The sequence below is a fragment of the Tasmannia lanceolata genome, unplaced genomic scaffold, assembly GCF_043159265.1.
Source record: "Tasmannia lanceolata isolate RefF3 unplaced genomic scaffold, GAP_Taslan_0.1 ptg000015l, whole genome shotgun sequence".
NCBI lineage: Eukaryota > Viridiplantae > Streptophyta > Magnoliopsida > Canellales > Winteraceae > Tasmannia > Tasmannia lanceolata.
In genome coordinates, this window is record NW_027518692.1 from 60,455,148 (window position 1) to 60,481,699 (window position 26,552).

The following is a 26,552-nucleotide window of genomic DNA, read 5'->3' on the forward strand; positions in this document are numbered from 1 at the left end:
TTCAGCTAGAATGTGTCGTTAACAGATCTCCAGGAAGAATATTACAACTACAAGAAGATTTTTAGAGAACATTTTAACCTGGATTTATTACTGATGCGAAAATAAAATGTTTATTAGGGACACCATACATCATATTGCATATGAACGCCTGACTTAACAGTAACTGGAAGCTGTTAAGCTTAACAAGATTGCTTGAACATGTCCCTGGACCACTTCAATCTTCTTTTGCTTCTGCTGGTACCGTGGGTTTTTTGTCGTTGATCATAGATCGAGATGTTCAGAGATTTGGATTGTGAACCAGAATGTACACCTTCTGAATCTCAGGTTCTCCTCCACCAAGAATTCTGCGTCACTGGGCGGTTTTCTTGCTGGGGAGATTCTGCATATACTTGGGTTGCGTCTCGCATGTATCGGTTGTCACGAGAGTCTCCTAAAATCCCCAGAAGCATAGAACCTAATGGGTTAAGAGCAGTGGAGTTGGGAGGAATATCTGTTTGTTGCGAATCAGATGGCGGGAATTGGAGGGGACTGCCAACCGTATCTGGATTGTGGGTCGCTGGCAGTTCCTGGGCCCCAGTGATTTCCACACCTTCGGCATTTCCTAGCCTAGCTTGATCAAGTCCATGTCTTGGCCCAGGTCCAGATCCAGGTCTGAGCTCATTGTCAGCTGGAACTGGGTTTACCCTCGCAATGTTCAGAGCGGAGGTGAGGATGGACGAGGTGATATGAATGCCTGGCTGCTGCGGCTGCTGCAACTGAGATCGACTTCGCATGAATCTCTCTAGTGCTGGTACCTTACATGAGCTCAAAAGAGAAGAGATGAGACAGCATTCAATGATTAATTTCTTTACCAGAACTATATGTTCCATAAGTACGGGTATCGCCTAAACTCAAAAAGAAGGAATTGTGGATTCGCCAAACTAATTTTAACCATTTTTTTAATTTTTAAGTTTTTACATAATAATATGATTATAACAAGTACTATATTGAAATTTGTAATAGATTAAGTAAATATATTGTTTTATTTCTATATAAAAACTCAGGATTTGCTAGCATCCATTGCAGAAGGCATTTCATGGATGGCCTGTTGTTGCATCTGAGAGCAGCCACATGGGCTCACTTTCAGCAGATTTTGTCTTCATTCATGAGATGGAAGAGAAGATGTAAGGAAACGAATTGGCCACGCACGATGAATGGATGGATAAGAAAAAGGATAGTATATAAAATATATAAATATCCTAACCTATGGAAATAATTTTTGGGGCACAACCTATTTAGGCTGTGGCCCATATAATGGACGGTTTGGATCATCCTATGTTGCGGGCCTTACCATACTTTTAATAAAGTGAGGAGTGCCCTCATCAAAATACAGTAGTCCTGATAACATTTCCCTTTATAAATACAGAGTGGTTGTCCGAAGCAAAAAAGTAGCAAGACATCAGCTTAGACATTAAAACGTGAGTAAAAACACGTTAGCAAAACCCTAAATAAGAGGTGAAATGGTAAAAACTTAGCATCGGTTTTTCACCGCAGCTCTCCTTCTCTACAATAAAAATGTCAAACATTCAAGAGGGCATCCTGCACCACCAAGATAGATCCGAACACTGGGGATACTTTCCCGCCCTCCGAACATCCCCGCCAGCCCTCCGAACGTCCCCGCCAAGAACCATCTCTTGAAAGCTCACAAACAGTACCGGTCTACAAACAGGCATGGCTTTGGTTCTTGCAAAGGGTGTACAAACAAGCATGGTTTTGGTTATTTGTGCTGGTCTCATTATCTACTCTATTAATCTGGGATAAACACTATTAAGGGTAATGAAAAAAAAAAAGCTCCCTCCCTAGGGCTTCCGCCTAGGGAAGGAGGCAGTCTCTCTCTCTCTCTCTCTCTCTCTCTCTCTCTCTCTCTCTCTCTCTCTCGCCCTCTTGAGTCTTGTCTCTCCCCATTGCTGTTTTTTTTAGTCTCGCCCTTTATTTCTCATCTCTCCCATTATTGGCAAAAGATGAGCCATGGAGGCCAGATCTGGAGCATGGCTCTTCCGTGGTGGCTAGATCTAGGGCTGTGGATGCAGGATCTGGGGCCGTGGAGGCTGGATAGGGAGCCGTGGAGGCCGGATCTGAAGCCATGGAGGCCATGAAGCTGGATCTAGAGCCGAGGAAAACCGTGGAGGTTGCCGAAGGCCGTGGAGTGATGGACCTGGAGCTGTGGAAGGCCAGCGGTGCGAGGCCGTGGATTATCGGATCTGGAGGCCATGGGGGATCTGGGAGGCTGTGGATCGACGGACTTAGGAATGGGGTTGCTGGGTTTGATCATAGGAGGCTGTGGTCTTCGGAATCAAGATCGTAGGTGGTGGCGGCCTGAGGACGGGTGTGATGGCCAGAGGAGGCCGAATCGGGTACCGTGGAGGCCAGATCTGGAGCATGGTTCTTCCATGGTGGCTAGATCTAAGGGCGGTGTGGAGGCGGGATCTAAGGCCATGGAGGCTGGATTGAGAGTCGAGGAGGCCGGATATGAAGCCATGAAGGCCGTGAAGCTGGATCTGGAGCCGAGGAAAACCGTGGAGCTTATCGGAGACCGTGAAAGGCCGTGGGGTGCTGGACCTGGAGCCGTGGAAGGCCAGCTGTAGCTTGATGACGATGGTGGTGGCTAAGATTCCCCCGGCAGAGTTGACTTTTGTGGAGGAGACGTAGAAGGGGTTGAAGGTGATGATTGTGGAGAAGGGGGTGGTCATCGGCGGGGAGGATGACCCACCGGGTTTTGGCGGGTGGTACGAGATGGAGGCCGCCGGAGATCCGACAGTGTTGTTGGGTGGTCGGCTATCGTGCACGGTTAGGGGCGCACAATAGCTCTGGGACTTCGAGCAGGATTTTTGAAAATCGAATTCGGAATGTGGTAGAGAAGTCTGTGTGACGTGGCAGGTCACGATCTTGACTTGGTGGGCCCCACAATATGGCACTTTTTGTTGGATTCGTTACAATTGAGGCAATTGGGTAATGGTAATGGTAATGGTAATGGGAGGGGTAATGGGCTTTTCTTTTGGGCCAAGGAGAATGCTCCTGGGCAATTCATACTATGTAAATCTGGTGGGACTACTGGTCCCCCATTGTAAATTTTGCTAGTATGAATATATTTGTCAATTTTCAAAAAAAAAAAACACTCTAACATTCAGATCGGAGGGTTGGGATCAACCTGTGGGAATGATACCACATGGACTCACTTTTCAGCAGATTTTGTCTTCATTCATGAGATGGCTGTTCTCAGATGCAACAACAGGCCATCCATGAAATGCCTTCTGCGATGGGCGCTAGCAAATCCCTAAAAACTTATTAGGATGGATGAAAGTCAAAACAAATGATAATTGTAAAGTTGTAGTATTATTAAGAAAACAAAACCAATAAACGAGATCTAGCAGTGTCACATAGAATCTAGGAGTATTGGAATCCGACACGTGTCCGACACAGGTATTCCGCTCATTTAGAAGAATCCGTGTAACATGGTACAAAACTAAAAACCACTGTCGAGTTTATGCAGCTGCCAATACTTCATATTGGATATAGGTAAAATTGTAAGTATTGGTAGTAATTACCTCGAATCGGTTCCAAAAATATAGGATCAAGTGATACATGAACGATGCTGTTGTAGCGAAGGCCAAATATGAAAAACCTGGGTAAGAAAGGGAATCAAAGTAAGATCTAGAAAGATGTATTAGATGACCTGCAATAGAAAAGACATGCTACTAGTAATGTCAATGGTCAAAGGAGACTAGTAAAGCTTGAAATTTCATAAATATGGAGAGAATATGAAGCCAACCATTTTGGTGCCTCAAATGCCCAAAGTTTATTTCAGAAAGAAAGAACTGACTAAAAGGAAAATATAGCAAAAATCTGAGGACACAAAGCAATTGGCCATAGAGAGAATGAATACCGTAAGCATACGAAAAGAAGTAAATGTGAAACACCAAGAAATAGAGCAGGAAGAAGCGAGGAAAAAACTGTATCGAAACGGGCGTCCGGACACTGCATGTCATTGGAAACCACAATTATATGAGAAAACATTCAGTATAATAGAGAGAGAGAGAGACCATTAAAAAAAAACAGAATGAGAGAGACAGAACCTAATCAGCGTAAATAGTTCACACAACCAGACAAGAACTAAGACCATGAAAGCAAGCAGCTGATCTTTGTAAAACTCAAAAAGAAAAAATAAGATCCCGATCATAATCTGTACACCAAAATTGAATAGAGACGTTATTTCACATAATATCCATGGAAATATCATATTCTATTGCTTTGAATTGCCTCACATTCAATGTTCTTACTATTAAATCTGTTAATGAATAGAAAAATGCACTTACCGGTACAAAGACGAGAGATTCAATTACATGCACAAAGATCAACTGGAACGTGGGAAGCCGATATCGAGCATGGTGTTCGAGCTGCACTGCAATGTTTCAATAAAAAAAATGGATGTGCTTATCTAAAACAAGCAAAGTTTGCTGACTAATGGTAGAAAATCCTCAGGAGGTAAAACAAAATCAAATATGTGGACCTGTGAATTTAAGCATACGAGACTGTGTTTCTCTCAGAGTAAATGAAACTGACATTGTTGTTGTGAAGAAAACAAAGAGTGACATAATAAGCACACCACACTTGGTCACCAGGTAGTCTGCGTGGACAAAAGATAGATTAAATCAGCCAAAATAGTAAAATACTCATTTGAGTAGATATTGTATGAGGAAAGTAAAAATGTCCTCTCTGCATAAATAAAAACCCATGCATGCGGAAAAAATTCCATTCATGAAAAATGCATAAGAAATTCACTAAATTCCATTGCATATTGATTAAAATACTTGGATATTCCATGCCTAGGCAGTAAGCTAAATATGGTACGGGTCTTCTTTAGTAGGCTTTTCTTTTTCTTTTTTCTTTTTTGAAAAAGATAATTCCATTGAAAAGAAAGAACAAGACTACAAAAGTACAGCGGGATGACATGTCCACAAGGGAGAGCAATTTGCTCAATGAAGCAAAAGCATGACAAAAAAAACAGCAGAAAATCAGCCCTATAAAAGTTCGCTATGGTTGGCGCCTTGTTTTGCCAATGCATCCACATCTGAATTAGCAGACCTCCATCTATGTTGGAATTGTGGGTTAATTACTCTGCAAAGATAGGTAATTTCCATGATAACGTGTGTCATCTTCAAGGGGCCCACTGTAACTCCTGCCCATGCTAAAACCACTTTGAATCCCCTTTGACAATGCAACTACCAGTGAAAGACCCCTTAAAAATGCTAAGACTGGTGACAAGTGCTCTAGCCTCCGCCTCATTAGAGTCAACTATGCCACAAGGACCATAAAAGCATTTGAGGGTCCTACCTCCGTGGTCGCTAAAGATTCCTCCAATGCCGATGAGACCAGGTTTACTATTTGAGCAGCCGTCAAAGTTCACATTTATAACATTGGGGGTGGGCGTGGCGAGGGGGGCGAGGATTTTGTCCTTTGACCAAGTGAGAATGCCATTTATGTCCACGATGATCTTACAAATGGACTTGCTTTTACTCTAGAATATTCTATTGTTCCATTCCAATTATAATGGTCATTGTATTGCAAAAGGTACAAGTTTCCACATGATCCTTCTGTTCTGTCCAAAAGGTCCCCCGTTCTCTCCAAAAAATATTCCTCTTCGGGCAGTCTTTGCAAAGGGATTCCATTTTTCTGCTTCTGATTTCCCCTAAGAAGTCACTTTGAGAATAATTATTGAAATCATCTACGGCTTCTATCAAGGATTGTCAAGTGTAAAAGAATGACCAAAGGTAATCCATTTCAGGTAAATGGATTACCAATTTTGTTAGGAAGCTACATCCCTATGATAAGGTAAGATTTCATTATTAAGAAGAAACACATCAGTCTAAGAGCTCAATGTGCTGACTTCACTACTTAACACATGGCCTCTCCCGTAAAGTATGCTACTCGAATTTTCCAATATTTGGACCCCTAGTAAAAGAGAGCAAATTGTACACACACAGTAAGGATTATGTTGGTGACTGCTTTTAGTCAAGGCTATACTTTTGGAAAGCGGCTCATTTCTGGCCAGAGAAGAGTTGCCCAAGATTTGCCCTTTTAAAGTAGATGGATGGTATGAATTCATTAGGCAATCAATCTTATTTTGAGGAGAGATTCTGCAACCAACAATCACATGAATATATGAGCTCAATGATAGTTCATAATTGAAGGGACATCAATATTCAATATGTGGCGTATTCCCAGGATTATGCTACTGGTAGTTCCCATTATTTGGGTATCTCTTAACGAGGACAATAAGACAGGTTGAAGATGGGTTAGTGCAATTATCAAAACATGGCTGTGCTTATATCATTTCCCAAAAAAAAAAAAACAACATATGTAGGCTAAGAGGCCAAATGTGAGAGGATCTTGTTGAGGATGAAGGCATATACCCTCTTGCACCATATTGACAAGCACACATATGTAGAATGTTACCAGTCTTAAGTTATGCATGGTATCCAATTATGTTAACTAAGTAAAAAGATTTGCCATTGACTATAGTGAGTAAAGCAAGGGATCCTCTAAGCCTCAACCTCTTAGAATACCAAAACAAAAGGATTCCATATGAGCATCAGAAACAACTACGGATTCTAACTCAGGACATGGAAATCTAGATCCATAACAAATTTACAAAGATCTTACTACCAATTTGAATAAGGAGCTGCCATCAGCACCTCATTTTTTTATGACAACACCCCACGCCTTAATTATAAATAACTAGTCATGATGTGGGTATGAGAGCTCCTATCAAATTGAAAAGAAACACCGGTCATGTTGTCAGCCTCTACCCGAACTGATTCCGGAATCACTTGACCTGAATGGTACAACGGATTCAGATGGGAAAAAAGAAGTAGTCAAAAACTACCACAATGATTCAATCCAACGAGGGATTTCGAGCTTGATGAAGCTCTGTCAAGAACCACAAACTAAAACCCTGCTTCCCTTCCCTAAAAGCCCCAAATTTTCACTCGGGTATGAGAGCTCCTATCAAATTGAAAAGAAACACCGGTCATGTTGTCGGCCTCTACCCGAACCGATTCCGGAATCACTTGACCTGAATGGTACAATGGATTCAGATGGGAAAAAAGACGTCGTCAAAAACTACCACAATGATTCAATCCAACGAGGGATTTCGAGCTTGATGAAGCTCTATCAAGAACCACAAACCTAAAACCCTGCTTCCCTTCCCTAAAAGCCCCAAATTTTCACTCTGAATCCTGCCCTCTACAGCAACTTCCTCTCCCCAACCCCTCTCCAAGACATTCTTCAACTTAACCAAGATCGGCATGATTTGATTTTCTGTTTGATGCCGTAGGTTCATAACTGTTGGACCACATAGAATATGACTGCCATCCGGTCCTGAGAGGGAACTCACTATCAGATCATATCTGTGGAAAACGTTAGTCTCAATTCTTCAACTGTTTTGAATAGATGGAAAGAGGAAGGGAGGAAGCTCATGAAATTGGATACTTACTCACTCGTGAGTTCAATTTGCTCATTCTTTTATATACAGTTCTTTTCTTTTTTTCTTTTTTCTTTGTGTGTGTGTGTGCGCATCCCAAGTGTTGTTACTACGATTGTAATAGGTTTCTACAAGCAGAAATGTAATGGAAGGAACTCATCCACAGTTGGCCTTCAAAGGAGAGTTTTTGAAATAGATTCCGCAGCTGACCCTCGCAATCAGGCTTAATTTTGAAGACAGCTCTTCGGGTACCACCTTGGGCCAGATATGGAGTTTAAAGAAACATGTTAGTTGTTCAGCAATCCTTTCATTCTTTTCTTTCTATTCTCTTCAATGAATTCTCTGTATCATTCCCAAAAAAATTGCGCCTCTACAAGGCCAAAAATTGTGTCGATTTGGCCAAGTGCACATTCACCAATTTTTTAAACTACTGTTATGCGCTTTATATCTTCTAAACAGTTGGGGTAGTCTCCTATGATACTGCAAATACAGATATTGATAATGACATTAAGGAAGCAGAAATACGACTCGTCATTCCAAAAAGGGAATAGGGTACAAGTATCCCATACCATGAGATAAACCATAGCAACAAATTTCAACAAGTTATTCAATTTACCATAAATTTGTTGCAATGAATTGAAGCGGTTGTCAATACTCAATACCAAAGATTTGAAATTTTGGTTTCGGTTTCGGCTGTGGCTGAACCGAAATTTTGGCCAAAATTCGGTGAAAAAAAATCGTCATATGCCAAAATTTCAGGTAATTTCGGCTGAAATTTTGGAAAAAAAAAAATTTAGGAAAAATTTTGTATTTTTCCTAATTTCTACCAAAATCTGGACCGGCACCGAAATTGGTACTTTCTGTGTTGGTCTGGACTGACATCCAAAATTTCGGTGTGTCAGGAGAGATTTAAAACCATGGTCAATAGCAATTAAGTATTATGAAATAGTAAAAACATCATTATAAAATAAGATGCAATTAAAATCAGCGATTAGCAGAAAATGATTTCTTGTGTAATATAACTTCTAAAAATGTATAATCTCCAATCAAAATAAAGTAATGGTGATTTGATGCGACCTTAAAACACACGAAGTGGAACTTGCTATTTCCCAGATTCAAAATTAAAGCTGCATCTCAAAGAAAATTAAAACATAGGCCATCTGATAGAAAAGTAATAGTTGGTTTATATTGCATATAGGATAAAAAAGCTGCTAGGAAGACGTGTGTGGCAGGAAGCTCATTGACAGCCCTGCCTAATAAGCCACCTACCCAACAATGCATGAATAAGAATATTTTTTCTTTTATTTCCTTGAAAAAAAGGAAAATATACCCCTCTCATGATATACATGGCAATATTAGGAGGGCTGTTTGGGATGATCCTGACATGCCCATGTCTTGATATCGGTATCCTAGGATTAATATTAAATTTTCTCAAAAACCTAACTCTGCCAATATATTCCTGGTAAAACGAACTCCCCACTGATACCCATGAAATTTCCTGGTATCCTAGGATTAATATTAAATTTTCTCAAAAACCTAACTCTGCCAATATATTCCTGGTAAAATGAACTCCCCACTGATACCCATGAAATTTCCTTGTCAGGAACATCCAGATAGAAATTTACTTGATGGAACTTATTTAAAATATTCTCCTGATAGACACAACCATCCCATTCTAAAAATAGCCCATGCACTAGTCCCCAAACTACCCATATTCCTGTAAGAACTTTGTGCTAGATACCCTATGTCATAAAAAAAAAAAACTTTGTGCTAGACCCTTGGGGTGCTTACCATGCAAAATTTAAGGAAAGAACAGTCTGTAGGCAACTTCAGCAATCTTACAGCAATCGCATGTTCCTCATAGTATAAATTATTGGTAGCATCAATATTTAGAGAATTTTTGTAAGGCGTCACAAATATACCATTCAATATGCTAAGCAACCTCACCATATAGGTAGCAAGGCAAGAAAATATGTACTCAACATTCAAATGTGTCCAACTATGTTGACAATTCATAACCAGAACATTCATAACATGTGAATAAATCATTTCTTTTGAGGAAAAGGCTTGATTTGAAAAGGTTTCATTAGACAAACCTTCATATCTTGGAGAACCTTTTGTTGGTTCATGGGCATAACTAAGATCATAAAACTCCTTTGTTTGGAAGTTATAAAGATAACCTGCATAAAGTCCCAAGACCATACTTGTGAACATGAAGATAACATGAACTTTGCATAAACTTATACTACATCAAATCTAATCACCTGATTATCTTTGTAGCAATAAAATATGTAAATGGACTACTGTCATAAACTTTGACAAAATAAAAAACAATTGATACCAACAGGCAAATGGTAAGTTAACTTCGATAAGAGTTTAGCATGGTGTGCTTATAAAGATAAACAAACTTCCAAAGGTTAATCCTTGATGACCGTATTCAAAACTAGCAAACTAGATAATCCAATAAATGCACCTTGCACCTCATCTATTTATGGAAAGACAACAAAATAAATATGATATTCCAAGCTAGATGGACCATATATAACAAAGTATAAAAAAATGTCCATGTCAGTACAACTCATCCAAATAGACCCAATTTTTAAGCAGATAAGTAGACTCTGGTATGACTCAGGGCACTAGTTACGATCACAAGAAAATGATCTGTAGTAAAAAGTAACCAATTCAGAGGAGCCATGACAAGCCATGGTAAATTATTTGTTCAAGAGATACAAAATGGGCCTTTTGGGTCCTCTAGGGATTGTTGACTCAAATGAAGAGGAAATCAGGGCGATTCTTCAAGGCATTCAGTGTATTGAGCCTTCCGACATGGCAAAGGTGATTGTGGAAGGGGACTCCCTTAATGTAAGAGGATGGTGAAAGGGGAGCTGATCACATTCATGGTGATTCTCAACTACATCGATGAGATACTGGATTGGGTATGGGGATCGGATATTTCCTTCCTTCATATGAAAAGATCGGCTAACTCAGAGGCGGATAGATTCGCAAGCGAAGGAGTTTCAAGAATGGAGTTAGAGCTTTTTTATTTTCTCCCTCGTAAGGGGTTTTGTTCTATCTTGTATTTTATGTCGTTTTCTTTCTCATTTTATCTGTTTTTCTAGCTATGCTGACCTCCTCGATCAGTCTTGTACTTTCTCCTTCTTATTCAATATTCATTACCATTCAAAAAATAATTATTTGCCCAAGAGAACTTCATACCTTCCATAGGAATGACAATTAACCTTAGCTTGTTGATGAGGCCATTAAACTTTCTTATGTTAGTTGTAAATTTGGGACTCGTGCCAAGTTGATGTAGTAAAAAGAGGTAGGGGCAAACCAAAAACAACTTGGGTAGAAACAGTGAAGAAAGACTTGAGGGCTAGGAACATAACAGAGAACATGACCTTGGATAGGAGAGAATGGGAAAAAATGCTCCATGTACTAACAAGAATGGTTGGGACGACAAACATCCATCTCGTTCGTACTTTGGATACCCGTTTAACCATCGAAGACCGTTGAAGTGACTAATTCCTGGAAATAGGGGGCGTTGAGGACAAAGAAATTGTTGGAGTTACCATTTCTATGTCGTCAATTTGAGCCGGGTAGATCCTTTCACCTTCTTCATGAAAATTTTCTAAAGGATTCATTAGCCGACCCCAACTAGTTTGGGACAAAGGCTTAGTTGAGTTGAGTTGAGTTGAGTTGAGTTTATGTTAGTGGTAGATTTGAGAGGGCCTGACTTTTCCTCCCTAAAGCGTATGGTGTTGAAATTGCCTCCCAAGCACCAAGGATGAGGTCCCCAATGAGAGATGTCCTCCATTTCTGTCCACATAACAGATCTCAGTTTTGGGTCGTTAGGACTTAGGATGGTAAAGTGAAGAAATCATCCAGCAAAAACCATCTCGCACATTCTTGAAGCAAATTGACAAGAAAAATCTATCAGTCCTGTTGTCACCTGATGATGACAATGCAAGTCAAACAATCCCTGTTACTTCTCAGACTCCATTGCATCAAGATCCCAGGTTTCGGTCACTTGGCTCATAAACCTCCCTGTCAACCCCTTTCCGTCTAGATATATCATGGCTAATAAGTTCTCCAACAGATCGGGCATTAAGTACCGCCCATTATGGGACCTAATGTACTTTATTTTCTCTTTATTTATAAAATGAGAACCTCCACAAATAAAGAAAAGAAAGGGGGTGGTTGGGTTGGGGAAGTGTTTATTTTGTTCGACGATAAGGGGATCAAACATGTCAAGACAACAATAACCAAAACAGACATATAATAAGAACTATTATATCAGGCCTGAAATTGCAACGCTCAGCTCATGCACCGCATGAATTCACAGGGAAACATAGGATTTGCAACTATTGAAAGAGTTGTTACCTTGACCGGGAAAACTCAGTAAGCTATTCATTAGAATTGTATCATAGCCAATAAAACTGTTTATGAGAAGTTGCTGCCACCTGGAAGGAATAATTATCAGTTCAGATATAAAACCCCACAAAAATATTCCAAGGCATGCAGACACGAATTATGGTGGCATAAAGAAAGGGGTGGGTGAGACTGCATGATTTGAGAAAATAAAATGTAATGCGAATTGATAATATCCACGATTTTCAACTTTTTTTTTTGAATGGTATCCACGATTTTCAACTTAAAAAAAATAGGCAGATTGATAATTGTTTCTTCATCTCGTACTTTGTTCATATGAAAGCATTGTAAAAGAAGCCTAAGAAAATTGAATGATAATGCAATGTAAATATCAGTGGACGCCAGACAGCTCAAGGCATACCAAAAAACTGGGAGAGTACATAAGAAAGACTGGAAATTAAAATCCCATGAAACAATCGTTAAAAGGAAAGCATGACATAATAAAGCAGTCGTTGAAGGCTAAGAACGTTGAGGGCTAAGAACATAACAGAGAACATGACCTTGGATAGGAGAGAATGGAAGAAAATGATCCATGTAGACGAACCCAACTAGTGTCAAGATTAGACTTAGTCAATTTGAGCCGGGTAAATCCTTTCACCTTCTTTATGAAAATTTTCTAAAGGATTCACGAGCCGACCCCAACTAGTTTGGGACAAAGGCTTAGTTGAGTTTATGTTAGTTGTAAATTTGGGAGGGCCTGACTTTTCCTCCCTAAAGCGTATGGTGTTGAAATCGCCTCCCAAGAACCAAGGATGTAGTCTCCAATGAGAGATTGGCTAGCAAGGAAGCAGATTGTATGGCTCACTCTGGTGTTTCCCGAACTACAGATTTTCAACTTCTTCCTTGATTGTTTTTGTTGTCATGTTTATTTTGATTTGTTGTTTTTTTCTGATGTGACCCCAACCATCACGGTCGTGGTGCCCTCTGTTTCCGATTTATTAAAAGCTCATCATTCAAAAATTTATGAATGTATATCTCATGCTAATCAAATTTAACATCTTTATGAATGCAGATTGTAAGGTCAAACACCAAGGCTTTAAATTTTGGTTTCATTTTCATTTTCGGTTGCCACAAAAATGGAAATGTTTCTGTTTCAGTTGAAAATTTCAGTGAAAATCATGTAAAACACAAAACCGAATGCAAATGAATGCAAATGATAGAATTTTAGGATGAATGTTCAAGAAATGCTAGAGTAAGCACAAACACACACTTAAAACCATCACATAAGCAAAACAACCATCCATAATGGTTTAACAACATTGAACACCTAATGACATCTATAATGATTTCAACTATCCAACTGTTTGAAACCGCATCATTCATTGACTCCAAAAAAAATGTACAACATAAAGACGGGGTGATACAATGTTAAGAAGAAATCTACATGTATAAGATATGTTTAAAAGTAAGGTATTTGATATATGAGATTTGATAGTTGATGGAAACTTTACATTTATAAAATGTGTTTACATCCTTACAATATGCCTTTTTTATACTCACTTTTATCAGAGAGTTTGGTTTTAATCTAACCCCAAGTTCGTCTATACAGGCCCTAGTGGTAATTTTGACAATGCAAAAGGCTATTCAATATAGAATGGAGTAAGGCGGATTCCCCTAATTAGTGTTTCTATGTTGTGGGTCAAAAGAGATTCACTCAATGCTATTCAATAACTTCGTAAGGAATCTACCCCCTTAGACATTTAGACATATCTTCAGAGAGACCTTTGACATTTTGAGGGCTAGTACATGAACTTGGCATGGGATGTATATTTTGTAGTTTTTTGTACTTTTCCTTCTTCTTTTTTATTTGTGTGTGTGTGTGTGTGTGTGTGTGGAGAGGGGGGGGGGGGGGGGGGGATTTGTTTGTACTTACATGCAAGTACACCCAAAATATCTAGTGGGGCCACATTATTGGATGATCCAGACCATTCATTTGTTGAGCCCTTACTCAAATAGGCCATGCCCAAAAAAAATCTCCATATAATGATCCTAAACCTCCAATCAGTACAAGTTTCCATATCGTGCCATACATTTTAAAGCTCTACAGATCAGAGCATTAGGATCATCCTATGGAAATGATTTTCGGGGCAAGGCCTATTTAAGTCAGGTCTTGGCAATTAAATGGTTTGGATCATCCAAAAATGTGGCCCCGCTTCATTTAAGTCAGGTCTTGGTATAGTCATTTTTCAAGAGAAGACAGAGAAGAGGGAAGGGAAGTATATCATTTTAGACCTAGGGGTTTAAAAACTTTCATATGAAAGCTAAGCTAACCCATTTCATTTTCATCTTTCGCCTGAACCCATTTCATTTCACTTTTCCCTTGAAACCGTCTTCTCTTCGCCTTCTCATGCGGCCGCCGCGGCATCTTTCCCCGAATCCCTCATCTTCGGCTTCTCAGGTGGCACACGACAAGAGAAATTGCAAGCAGCAGCGGCACCTCCTCACGCGGGAGCAGCAGGGAGGACGAATCCTTGCCCTCCTCGCGATTAAACCTGGCAAACGGTTGGGTTAGGTTGGGTTACCCGTGGGTCATGCTGGTGCGGATCAAACGGGTTGGGTCAAAAATGACTCGCATCCCTACGGGTCAGCACTTAGGTGACTCGTACCCAACCCATGGGTAACCCGCAATTTTTTGCCAAAGAATTCTTTTTTTTTTTTTTTTGGGTGAATAAGGAAATTATAGCAACAAAAAGAGAAGAAGAGACTTAGAAAAATGCCTGGAGTACGCCCATTGCAAAAGAACCATTGTCCCTTTCATACTAGGTTGCATTTCCTCTTAATCTAGACGGTCCATTTCTCTTTTTCTTTGATTTCACGGTTCGTATGGATTTCTTCTCAATGAAGTAACACAAAATGCCTGGAGTACCCTCCAAAAGAGAGAAATCCCCTTTTTTATTGAAAGCTGCCCTTTGTTGCGAGTTAGGAAATGCGGCCGGTATCTACTCAGACCCCAAAAAAAAAAAAAAAAAAAAAAACGAAATGTGGGTAACCGCAGGGGTCCCAACCCATGTTTTGGCGGGTTGGGTGACCCGCAGGTCAATTTTGACGGGTCACTCAAATGCCAACCCATACCCGCAAATTTGCGGGTGGGTTTGGTCGACCCGCGGGCACGGGTCGATTTTGCCAGGTCTACTCACGATACACTGGTGCCTAACGGCGAGACAATGACAACAAATCACTCTCCTCACACAAGTATTTCTTTTGAGTTTTTTAGACTTTCAGGGAATATTATCGATTTGTCTTTTCTGAAGAAAAAAAAATCAACCTTATGATGATCAACATGCACTCTGAGACAGGATTTTTGTTGTGTTTCGACTGTTTCGGTCGAAATGGCCGACACAAAGCGATTTTTTCAATTCGATCGAAATTTTGACCAAAATAATGAACTGTCGCGAATCCGTGTGAATTTCATAAACTCATGAAAAGAAACATTAATGTAATTGACACAAAGGTGGTATACATACAACTCAAGTCCCATGCTAAACTAGATTATGTTAATCAAAAAGAGGGTGACCTCACCTGTTTCCAAAGCAGGAATGTTGTGCAGATATGGTAATGTTAACAATCCGTACATTATGCCGAGATTTAGCTCCTTCAGAAAGCAAGAAATAACCCTGCACAATTATTACTCTGGTGAAGAACTTTTGGAAACAAGTGTTCGTCTCATGGGCAGAAATATATGTTAAAGCCCGTGCATTTATGTGTAAGTTGCTTGAGGGGAGGCAATGGTAGTGGGCATCTGCAAAGTTCGGGAATAGTGGGGGGTGGGCAATAATCACAAGAAAACAAAGATAACAAAAAAATGTGACTGAACAATAAGACCCGACCCAAAAGCATCCTATAGTTGCCTTTTGGACATGGGAACCCGGGGACAGTGCGGTCAACCCACATTGTGATAGAAAGGGTGACATCCAGAGAACAACGGGAAGCTAAGCTCCCATGAGCGAGTAGAAAAAAATTACCTTCTCAACAGTGTATAAGTATGTTGGTTCAAATGCTTTGCTTCGTTTATCGAGCCATTGCACTGTCACAACAGATAGCAAAGCTTAGCGAAAACCAAAAGAAATATTACCACACAAGGCTTATTAGCATTTTTTTCGTAGGGAAAACGGCTCTTGGATGAAGTTACAAAACCCATTTAGTCCAAAAGGAAATAATAATTTATAGACCTTGTGAATTTAAAAAGATACTATGCATATGACAGTTTGATGATCATGAATGAAACAGTAAAGAAAAGATGGTAATTACCTATAACAGAGCCAAGCCTTTCCAAGTGGAACATAGGTGACCACTTTCGAACGTCCAGCATACCCCATCCTGCACTACTCTGTAGTTCAAATTTTAAAACCCGAAAAAGAAATGCGTCATGTTTCCCAAGACAAATTCAAGTTTTATTGGAACTATTTACATGTCAAGATCAATGCTTATAATCAATCAAAAGGGAAAGAGAATCGAAACAAAAGAATCACCCACGTAATCAAGCCCTTGCCTTCATTAAATAAAACCAAGCAATGCATGAATAATAAATCATCCACAAAAATAACAAAGTATTTGACCTGACAGACTCGACTCTTGTTGGTCTCCAAATTCTGAATCAACAACTGAAAAAGAAACTAACTTCCCTTATCATCTCTATAGCAAAAGGAAACCCTTTAATGTTTACCTATCTGACATGCTTTACAGTCAAAACTGAGTTACAGACTCAAGATCGGGAACTCTTAACTATAGATTAAAAAGTGACGCAAGTCGAAGCAGGTGTCATAGTTGTGGTGAGTTTGTAGTAGTAAAGCTGCACTGAACAGACCATGATTTAGATAGTGGAGCCCACCATATTCTATTCCACCACCAATCATCTTATTGGTCTTTAGATCTTGAAACACACAAGGATAAAAGGTTACGGAACAATGAAGAGATTTAGTAAATTTACTGGTAAGCAATAATTTAATTTGGAAACTTGGTAAGAACATGTAAGATCAAGGACAGTGAAAGAGATTTGATAGAGACATTGTCTTGACCAGTCACAAAAGCTTGAGATCCATCAGCCAGAGTAACTGGAAACTCATCAAATGAGATAAAAACTAACAAATCACTTGTCATGTGGTTGGAGGCACTCGAATCAATGACCCAAATAGAGAGCTGGTGAGAAACAAGAAGCGATGTATTACTTGCATGTGTCAAAATAGCAGAGGATGATGATTGACAATAGGCGTACTATTGAGTGTGCTTGTCATAACATAATCCTCACGTGAGAACACCACTGAATCACAAGACGGAGTATCATGATGTGGTCTCTAAGGGCGCATGATGAGAAGGATCTCCATTAACAGTATAAGAAGCCTGATTCGCACGAGTGTGGTTCCCAAACTATAACAGTACTTTTCAGAGGTGAGAAGCAATCTCCCACAATGAGTGAATTTACAAGTCTTCTATCAACGCCACGACCCCCCTCCCTCTTCTAACTAACATCCACGCCACCATCTCAGCAAATCAAAAAAATCAAGGCTGGCTCCACACAAATATTTGGTTATGAAGTGGAAGATAGCCCAATGCATTGGTGTCGTAAAGATTGTTTAAAGATAGAAACTCTATGCTAGCCAATATTCACCCACAAATGTCCTTTGCAGTGTTTCAGAACGGGATGGAGGTCAAAACGCGGTCGAAGAAAATCCTAGTCGACTCAGCACAACGCAGTCGAGTACTCTGGTGACACGGCTGAGTACTCGGTTGACGCGGTTATAACTCAGGAGATTCAAAGGAGTTTTTATTAACTCTGTAGGGCAAATACGGAACGCGGCCAAAGGGAAAAGGGAGTCGACTCAAGGAAGTCCACGATGATGCGGGGGAGTTCTAAAACTATGGTTCTTTGGGATAAGTCCAAAGAGGAATTTTGCCACCTTAAACTCCTCTAGTTGTCACTTCAAGAGTTCAAGATCAGATGTGAGAGGTAGATATACCGTATACGCTCAACTCCTCCCACATACCACCGCGAAGAGAATTGCAGTGTCCACACTCTTGTTTTCTTGTTGAAACAAGAATATATTCTCGAACAACTCCTATACATGTGAGACATTAGCATCAAAAGAATGTCTCATGCATGGTACCGGATATCTCCTTAGTCGTATACTCATATCCATGAACATCAAATTGGCACTAACATGTAGTTCTATTCAGTTCGAAAGTCAAGTCATAATCTGATAATTTTCTTTGAGTCGATCCCCATACTTACTATCCGATATAGCATGTCCATCTTCAATTTAAAAATTTAGTTTACCACTGCCACCCAGGGGCTACCCTTTACTGATTGAGCCCAACGAAGATAATTAGATCCATTGAACTTAATGGAAGTAAGTGGTAATGGCTAGCAACACCATAATAGTTGACAACAATGCATCAATCCACAAACAGAATCAGCAACCCAAGAGAAGCGACAGCAGTCCTCATAGGGCACAACAGCCAACAAAGGAAAGCACCACAGTCTTCAGAAAACGGAATAGCGATTCACATAAAGTCACAAGCCTATCGAAAGACCATGGCAGTCATATCAAAGGACAACAAGCCAAACAAAACGAAATTAGTCCGCGCAATACTTAACAGACCATGAAAAACACAACAGAACACACCAAAGGACAACAGTTTGCGCATCTTAAGAAACATGGAACCATTGTCCAGTCTTTGTGAAAAGAGCTTCAATTAATCCTCTTTGAATTAGCACTACAGAGCACCCCATGGGGTTCGTTCATATACAAAGGAATAGAAAACACTAGTGATCTGAATAGATGGTGCGGAAAAAGATGGTAGAGGTGAGAAAGAAATTGATTGAAATTGTTTGGTAATGATGCAATGACTCTGATGGCAGAGTTGGGCAATAAGTCTAAAATCACATATCTGAAAGCAAAAAGGAGAGCCTAAAGATGAGTAAATAAGTCTAAGGTCTCAAATTCGATAGTGGAAAGGAGAACCGGAAGAGAAGAGAATACAAGATAGAGAGAGAAGAGTTAGTCCAAGACCTCATATCCAATGTCAGAAGGGGCCCCTAAAGACAAAAGGATAGAGAGTTGGGGTTTCAAATTTATGCATGCCTATTATATCATATCAAAGATCAACTATTTCTATGTACCATGTTAAGCTTTTAACAATCCACTCTCAAGCAATTTGTATGGAAGAAGAAGAAAGGAAAATGAGAGAGGAGAGAGAAGAAAGGAAGATGAGAGAGGAGAGAGGAGAGAGAAGAAAGGAAGGTGAGAGAGGCGAGAGAAGAAAGGAAGATGAGAGAGAGAAAGAGAAGCAAGAACAGAGAAAAGAAGAATTTTGTAGTGGTTGAAGGCAGACCCCATGACCTCTAGTCTTTACATATATTTAAGTTCAAGTAACAACAACTTACGCTACTAAGGCCATCTACGATGGCGCTATCTGAATAACATAGAATAAACACAACTTAAGGATTACACTGAAACTATGATATAAATCTAACTTAAATTATTTAAACTCTTAGCACTTCCATACCACTAAAGTCACTACTACCGTTCAAAAAAAAAAAAACTACTTAAAAGTTAAAACGATAAAACAGTCATGCAAATCAAAAGATTAAAAACAAAAGCTATTAACAACCAAAACAAGATTTTTAGGATGTGTTTGGAAAAACTTATGATTCTGTGAGTTCCAGAGTGAACAAATAGCGCAGAATAGAACTGCACAAAGCAGTCGCTTTGCTTTGCCAATTCCGCTATTTTTTCCACTCTAAAATCAGGAATTGAAGAGTGGGTCGGATTTGCCAAATGTGAGTTTTTCACTCCAGCTGTTTTTCGGAGCAGAAAAGCACGGAAGCGCTCCTGAAAAGAGTTTCCAAACATACCCTTAGTTTTCAGGCCTCAAATTTCCCCAATTGACCTGAAAGATTTTTTTTTTAAAAAGACCGAAATAAAAGGCAATAAAAACTTTCTATCAAACTAAAGGACCAAAATTGAGTATTGCATTCAAGCTCCTCACCCGTAATTGGCTGAAAGTGGATAAGAAATGTGTTGTGTTTCTCCATAAGGAAGAAAAAAGTGTGAGACACTTGCTGTAGAAATGAATAACCACTGCTTTAATTGACTCTGTAGCAGATAAAGGAAAACCTATCCATGGTGCTTCCGTATCAACACCAATTTCTGCTCCATTACTTTCTGATTGAGGTTCGAGGAGTTCTTTATCAATCTTCGAGGATTTGTTCAATTTGCTCCTTCTGGCACCTGAAACCCAATTTAACCAAAATTTGGCAGACATGAATGTCAATCCATCTCCATCCACTCCTGGAATTTTCAAACTCCCAGTTGAACTTCCACGTTCAGAAGTTTCCGTTATAATAGTCTCAGCTTCATTCTGAGACCACAGCCCACCACTGGTTATCTACACGAATAGACAAAAAGTTAAGGTAATCTACACAGTTAAATAAACATACATAACAAAAAATTTGCAAGCTTGAAGTACAGCAAACCATAGACCTTAAAAAATAGATTAATAGATCTTGCATTAAAACAAATGCCATAAGGCCCATGTTAGCTAAGAGCTGCTACAACCAAAAAATAATTGTTTTAAACCAATGGATGGAATAAAAAATGGTGTAGAATTACCATGAATCAAAATACAAAGAAACATTGGAAGTCTTATGCAAAGTTATTAACATATAGCTAATTATCTAGCGGTGGCAGAAAAGAGGAACAAGAATTGACACCTTCCCAAGCACTCTCAAATGAGAATATAGAATGGATCTAAGGCCACAGTAAATGGTTACAACAATAACCTACTCTTGCATGCAACCATAGTTTTAAACAACCTTAGTTTTAAATTTCCATGGAAACCAACACGAAATGACTGAACTCTTTTAGATTTCCATCCTCGCCAAAATGATATTGAAATCGAAATGCATACCGAAACCACAATCATAAATGCATTAGTGGTATACTAAATTAGTATTGTATTACATAATTATAATTATATGAATTGCGTGTCAAATGTGGCATGCGCGACAACGCATTTCACTAGGTGTTAGATAATACCAAACCATTATGGATGAGTGTCTTAGTTATGCCATGGTTTGTAAGTGTGTACCTGTACTTATTCTAGCATTTCCCGAAGTTTCATCATAAAATTATTCCATCTGTCTTACATTTCCATAAGATTCTATGATTTTACAAGATTTACACCGAAATTTTCAACCAAACCTGAAGCATTTCTATTTCTGTGGCGACCGAACCAGAAATTTTAAACCTTGAATGCAACAGAAGAAAGAAATTTATTTCCGTGGCGCTGCCGATGTTCAAATTTATTTCGGCTTTCGACTTGTGGGCGGGTTGGAAAGTGGTATGCAACAGCCATGTCTCCGTTCCTAGAATCTCTCAGCAATGGGTCAAACCTCCTGTAGGTTTTTCTAAGCTGAATTTTGACGGATCAAGCTTGGGTAACCCCGGTCCAGCAGGGATCGGGGCCGTATTAAGGAATTCAGAGGGGGAGGTTGTGAAGGCTTTTTCTGGGCCTATAGGAGTCGCTGATTCTACCGAAGCCGAAGTCAGAGCTGCGTATCAAGGATTCTTGATGCTATGAAGCGAGAGGTTAGCAAACACCATGGTGGAAGGAGACTCTGTCAACGTTATAAGGTGGCTCAAGGGTTCGGTCTCTCCTCCTTGGAGATTTCTTCGTATTTTTGACGAAATAAAGGACTTATCGGCCAGATGCTCGGTAGACTTCCTGCATGTGAGGAGATCAGCCAATGAAATATTGAAATCGCTGATAGGTTGGCTTAAGCGGGGGTGGTCAAGCAGTCTCTGGAACTTTTCGATTATCTTCCCCCCTAATTGCTTATTGTTGTTTCGTTCTTTTTCTTTTCTTTCAGTTTGTAAGTTCAGCCCAGTGGGGCGCGGGAGGGTTTTTTCGGTCCTCCCTTTTAATATAATCAGTTACCATTAAAAAAAAAAAAAAACAGAAGAAAGAAAGGCCAAGAACATGTAGATTTGTGTAATTTTTGTCTCCAAGTGATCCAAACCATACAAATGCGTAGAAGAATATAATAGTTCTTCAATCATCAAAACTCTCATTCACTCAAAACATGTCAAATCCCTTTTTTCCTTGTATTACACGTGTACAAATAGGAATGGCTCCCTTTACACTTGGAAACATAAATAATTGAAAGCAGCTCCCTTAGCACTAGGCAATAGGAATAATAGAAAACAGCTACAATTGGTCGTCCATGCAAAAATAAAGAAACTAATTTCAAAAAACTAAAATAGATAAAAGGCAATAAAGTAAGCAATGGCTAAGCTAATATCAGCCACTAGTGAGTTGGCTGATATTACTATTAGAAACTATATAAAACTTTGCTTTTATAAGAATAAGTTTGAAGGAGCAGTTGGAGATAAGGTTTGGTTCTTTGGGCTGTTACTAATTGGGAAATTAAACTGGACAAGTATGCGGGTGTGCTACCAACAGGAATGAGCTCCATCACATAACAGTCTTGCTATCTTTTTTCCATCTCTACTAAGAAGCAAAGAAGAAAAGAAATCGAGATACAAGAGACAATGATGTGAGAGTAAACTCACTTACAAAGGTGGAAGCCACACATACAAGAAAATCAACCATCTTTAACATTGCATCTTGACTATTACCGCAGTTTATTGACATATAAAGAAATGCAAGCATTTATATATGCTATTTACATATCTATCTTTCCACTTTCCCTGATTTTCCTAGATGATTCTGTTCTTTACATCAGTCGTCATTTTAATGTGTTGTATACTCAATTATTCATCAATATCTTTTAATATTTAATAAATTTAACTCAACCAAGTAATAAAACCATGACTCCCTGGTCAACAGAATAACTGCACTCCTAGTCAGGATTTTGAAATCAAAGATGGAAGGAAAGAGAAAAAAAAAAGGAAAAAAAAACCATTCCAGTATTCCTCCACATTGAAAAAAGGAAACCTCCAAGATCACAATGAATAAGTACCCAGCCAAAGATACATCATTTTGCAGTCTTATGTGTTTCCTTTTCTGTGGATCTGTGATGTTTCCGTGAGGCAGCTCCAAACATGCATGCTAAAATTGATAGGATGTAAAACTTCAAAGTAGGAAAGTCAATTACAGATGACAGCTGACAAAAATATAGAAAGAAATATGGATAGTGCTGCGCATAGTAGAGCAATCAATACATGACAAGGTTTAAGACACATTTCAATTACATCTATCAGAAGAATATAAAGTATTAGCAAAATAAAGAGACCGCCCTTCTGATAAATAATAAATTACAGATATAATGTAATAACTGAGAGATGAGGACCAAGGAGAGGATAAGAGGCAATTATATCAATTATTGTGTACCTTGATTTGAACAAGGTCAGCTTCTGTTATTTCAATCCCAGAAAACTCGCTTGAACAGCCCGGCTTCGCATGAAAAAGCAATCATGATAACTTTATTAAAAAATTCTGAAAGAAAGAGGAAAGGAACACAAAAATTCAACGCAATTAAGATGATTCTGACAGATAGAAGTATCTGATGTATAAGCAGAGAACATGATACAAATAAATAAAAAACAGGAAAACACTGACACTAGTAATGTATCAGAGAACCCGATAAGTTCTACTGGTAAGTACTCGTCTTTTCGATAAATAGAACAGAATATAAGGAAACAAATGAGTTTAAAGATTAGATAATGTTCCAAATAACTCGAGAAAATGTTCCATATAACTCAAGAAAACCACTATTTCGGTTATCCTGACGAACATAATGGAAGGAATTAATAATCATTTGTATCAAGAATCACATCAAGAACATCCACTAACATCCCATGGCCAACCCTCATGATTCACTCATTTGATGCTATAAGGAGAATTGCCTTAACCTATTAGATGACCATAAAAGGGCAACACCAACCACAATAGCCTTTAACGTCTAAGTGGACCACATGGCCACTCTCACCATGCCACAACCATCTTGAACCAAACTGCTGACTCCTAAGTCCTAACAAGTTAAGGACGCCAAGTGAAATTCCTACATAATTGAACTTAGGGATTCTCGAGATTAATCACGAATTCGTAAATCCAGAGTAATTTATTAATTTCTCCCAATGATTTGAATTCAAGGAAACCCAAACTTTGCCATCTCCACCAACGTTATTTTGCATCTACAACACATAATTCCCTAAATTACACACGAACAAACTTCATATTCATTAAAAGATGTAAAATTCACATCATTTTACGCTAATCAAATCACAGGATACAATAAAAAACATCACAGAGATGAAGATAATGGAGATTTAGTACCTGTTGAACAAAATTAGTGTGCATGACGACCAAAGAACAGAACAAGGCGATGGCTACAACGAGATGAATATACTCCAAAGCCGTTCGGATTCTGGGCTTGAGCACACGCAACAGCATCCTAGACAACCTTGCGTGGACACGGAGAAAGGTCTGCTCGGGATCCATATCTCTGCTCCTACTTTTGATTTTCTAGGGTTTTCAGGTCTTGCAGAGAGAGTAACCCTAATGACCTAAAAAAAAAGGCGAACAGAAGCTGTGGAAGGAGGGCGTTGAAATTTGAATTACTCGCATTCCACGCAAGTGAAAAAGATACGGAAGGGGGGAGATGAGAAAATTCAGAGGCTCGTTTTTGGGGGCAGAGGTTCGTGTTGCGCGAGCGCGAGAATGACAGAATAAAGGATATGGGCACGCCGTTTTGTAGTCTGGGGTCTGGGCCAATTATAATTATACTTTCTTTCACCCCCTGAGCGGTACGCATTCGCCCCCCTTTAAAGTGATTTGACGTTATTAACTATTAAGCGTTAAAGTTGCGCACTGTTCACATTATCAGTGGGGCGAATGCGTACTGCAGGGGGTGAAAATATTATCGTTCGGATTTTTATTGTACAATTCATGGGCAATTATACACCGAGTATTGTTGCACGATTTGAAGGGAAGTGACATGTTCGCCCCTTTTTTCACTTGGGACAGCCCCGTCTAGTGTATTTATGAATTATGACTTCCTCTTTTACTCATTTCCCCCATTTGAATCGAACTAGGCCATGCAAATCTGGGGCGCAACTTTGGGTCGAGCTCAACACGAACCCAACTGGTTCGACTCAATTTTCGGCTATGGTTGGGTTGGCATTTCCTAGGGTTAGGTTGGCTTTCCAACCGATTTAATTTCAAGTTGTCTTAGGGTTGATGCCAAGGCTACTTTACCCGACTGGAACAAAACTTCAATGTAATTTTATCATGATTCTCAAAAAAATTTAGGGGCTAGATCGATATGCTTTTTTTTTGGGGGAAGTGATATATCCACCCCCTTTGATTACTTGGGACACCCAGCAGTAGTGTACGTGGCAATCAGCCCCATTGAATCCTTCTGACATGAAGTACATCAGCCCCTCTGCAGTCATTGATACACTATTGTTGAGTGTCCCAAGTAATCAAAAGGGGCAGATTTATCGCTACCCTTTTTTTTGTATTTTTTATGCTTTTCCTTACGTTACCCGACCTGATCCGATTTGGAACAAAACGGATTAGTCGAGTCGGGTTAGGTTTGAGAGATTTAGAGGAGGGTTGGGTTAGGATTGACCATTCTGGATCTGAGGCTTGAGTTAGGTCAGATTAAGGTTGAGAAAATGCTATCCCGAGTTGGTCGGGGGTTGGCCTCAGCCCAACCCGTTGTCTCTTTTTAGGTTATTTCTTGGAAACTTGAGTGACTTAGGCAAAGGCGTTTTATAACGTGTTACATAATTAGAGCATGCTTGGCAGCCATGAAAAAAAAATCCATAGAATATTTGCGGGACCGGTTGTGAAGATACATGAGAGATGAGAGACCGGAGAAGATGGGTGTGAAGGGCGAATGAAAAATCCTCTTGAAAAGAGGGGAAATATTCCAAATTTGTGTATTTGTTTTAACTTCTTCCAAGGTGTGTTTGGATTGCCTAAAATTGGTGTAGGAATCGGTATTCTATTCCAAATCCGGCGTGGTCTCAAATGATTTTTTATTCTATAATTTTTTAAATACATCAGCCTGTGTTCTGGCTTGATGCTTTGGAAGCATTTCCACATGGAAACGTGCTTATTTTTTTTATGTAAAGGTTTTTATGTTGATGACTATTGGGTAATTTTTTTATATCCTGGGGTTGTTTATGATTTTAGTCATTCTTCTATGTTGTGGTTATAACTTTTTTTTTATATGTGCTGAGATTTGGGATTTGCTTGCAAGAGTTGTGGGTGCGTGGGTGGGTTGGTTGGTTAATGTTATATGAGTGGTTTTCTTGGATTCCACATAATAAGCATTCGATATTGTTGAAGGGATAATGAAAGAGGGTAGTGACTAAAAAATAAGCAAGGTGAACCCAAACTAGTTACTTGATCCCAAAATTGGTTATTTGAACTCAAATTGGTTACTCGACCCCTAAATCGGTGCAACTCAAACTCGAGATTTGTGCAGTGTTAAAATTTCCAGAATTGAAATGGAACTTGTAAAATAAAAATTGCAATTATCGGTTTTGACAGAAACCCTTTGCAAAAAATCAGATTGTTGAAGGCGGGGAGGTAGGAAGGTTGAGTCGTGCCACGCAGTGACTCTCCTTAA

General features: G+C 39.3%; 1 protein-coding gene across 2 annotated transcripts; it reads right to left on the bottom strand.

The window, feature by feature from the left end:
- Positions 1-24,645, bottom strand: LOC143892794 (S3 self-incompatibility locus-linked pollen protein). Of its 2 annotated transcripts, none has more exons than XM_077397658.1 (14): positions 24,248-24,645; positions 23,303-23,365; positions 19,937-20,335; positions 16,199-16,277; positions 15,913-15,974; positions 15,470-15,564; positions 11,903-11,982; positions 9,616-9,699; positions 4,547-4,663; positions 4,353-4,438; positions 4,113-4,219; positions 3,923-4,014; positions 3,585-3,661; positions 1-794 (listed from the first exon to the last, which is right to left on the bottom strand). In XM_077397658.1, the coding sequence occupies exons 1-14, from the start codon at positions 24,410-24,412 to the stop codon at positions 321-323; spliced, it is 1,980 nt and encodes a 659-aa protein (XP_077253773.1). In that variant the 5' UTR covers positions 24,413-24,645; the 3' UTR covers positions 1-320. The 2 variants fall into 2 exon arrangements, with proteins under 2 accessions (XP_077253773.1, XP_077253774.1); XM_077397659.1 differs by having other exon boundaries at positions 23,303-23,407; positions 24,248-24,369.
- Positions 24,646-26,552: the final 1,907 nt, after the last annotated feature.

Excerpts from the sequence above, each read along its gene's own strand:
- LOC143892794 (XM_077397658.1), bottom strand. The coding sequence starts at position 24,412 with ATGGATCCCGAGCAGACCTTTCTCCGTGTCCACGCAAGGTTGTCTAGG. Across the intron at positions 20,336-23,302 it reads CTGACCTTGTTCAAATCAAG|ATAACCAGTGGTGGGCTGTG; the intron begins GTACACAATAAT and ends CTATTCGTGTAG. Across the intron at positions 15,975-16,198 it reads AAGGCTTGGCTCTGTTATAG|TGCAATGGCTCGATAAACGA; the intron begins GTAATTACCATC and ends CTGTTGTGACAG.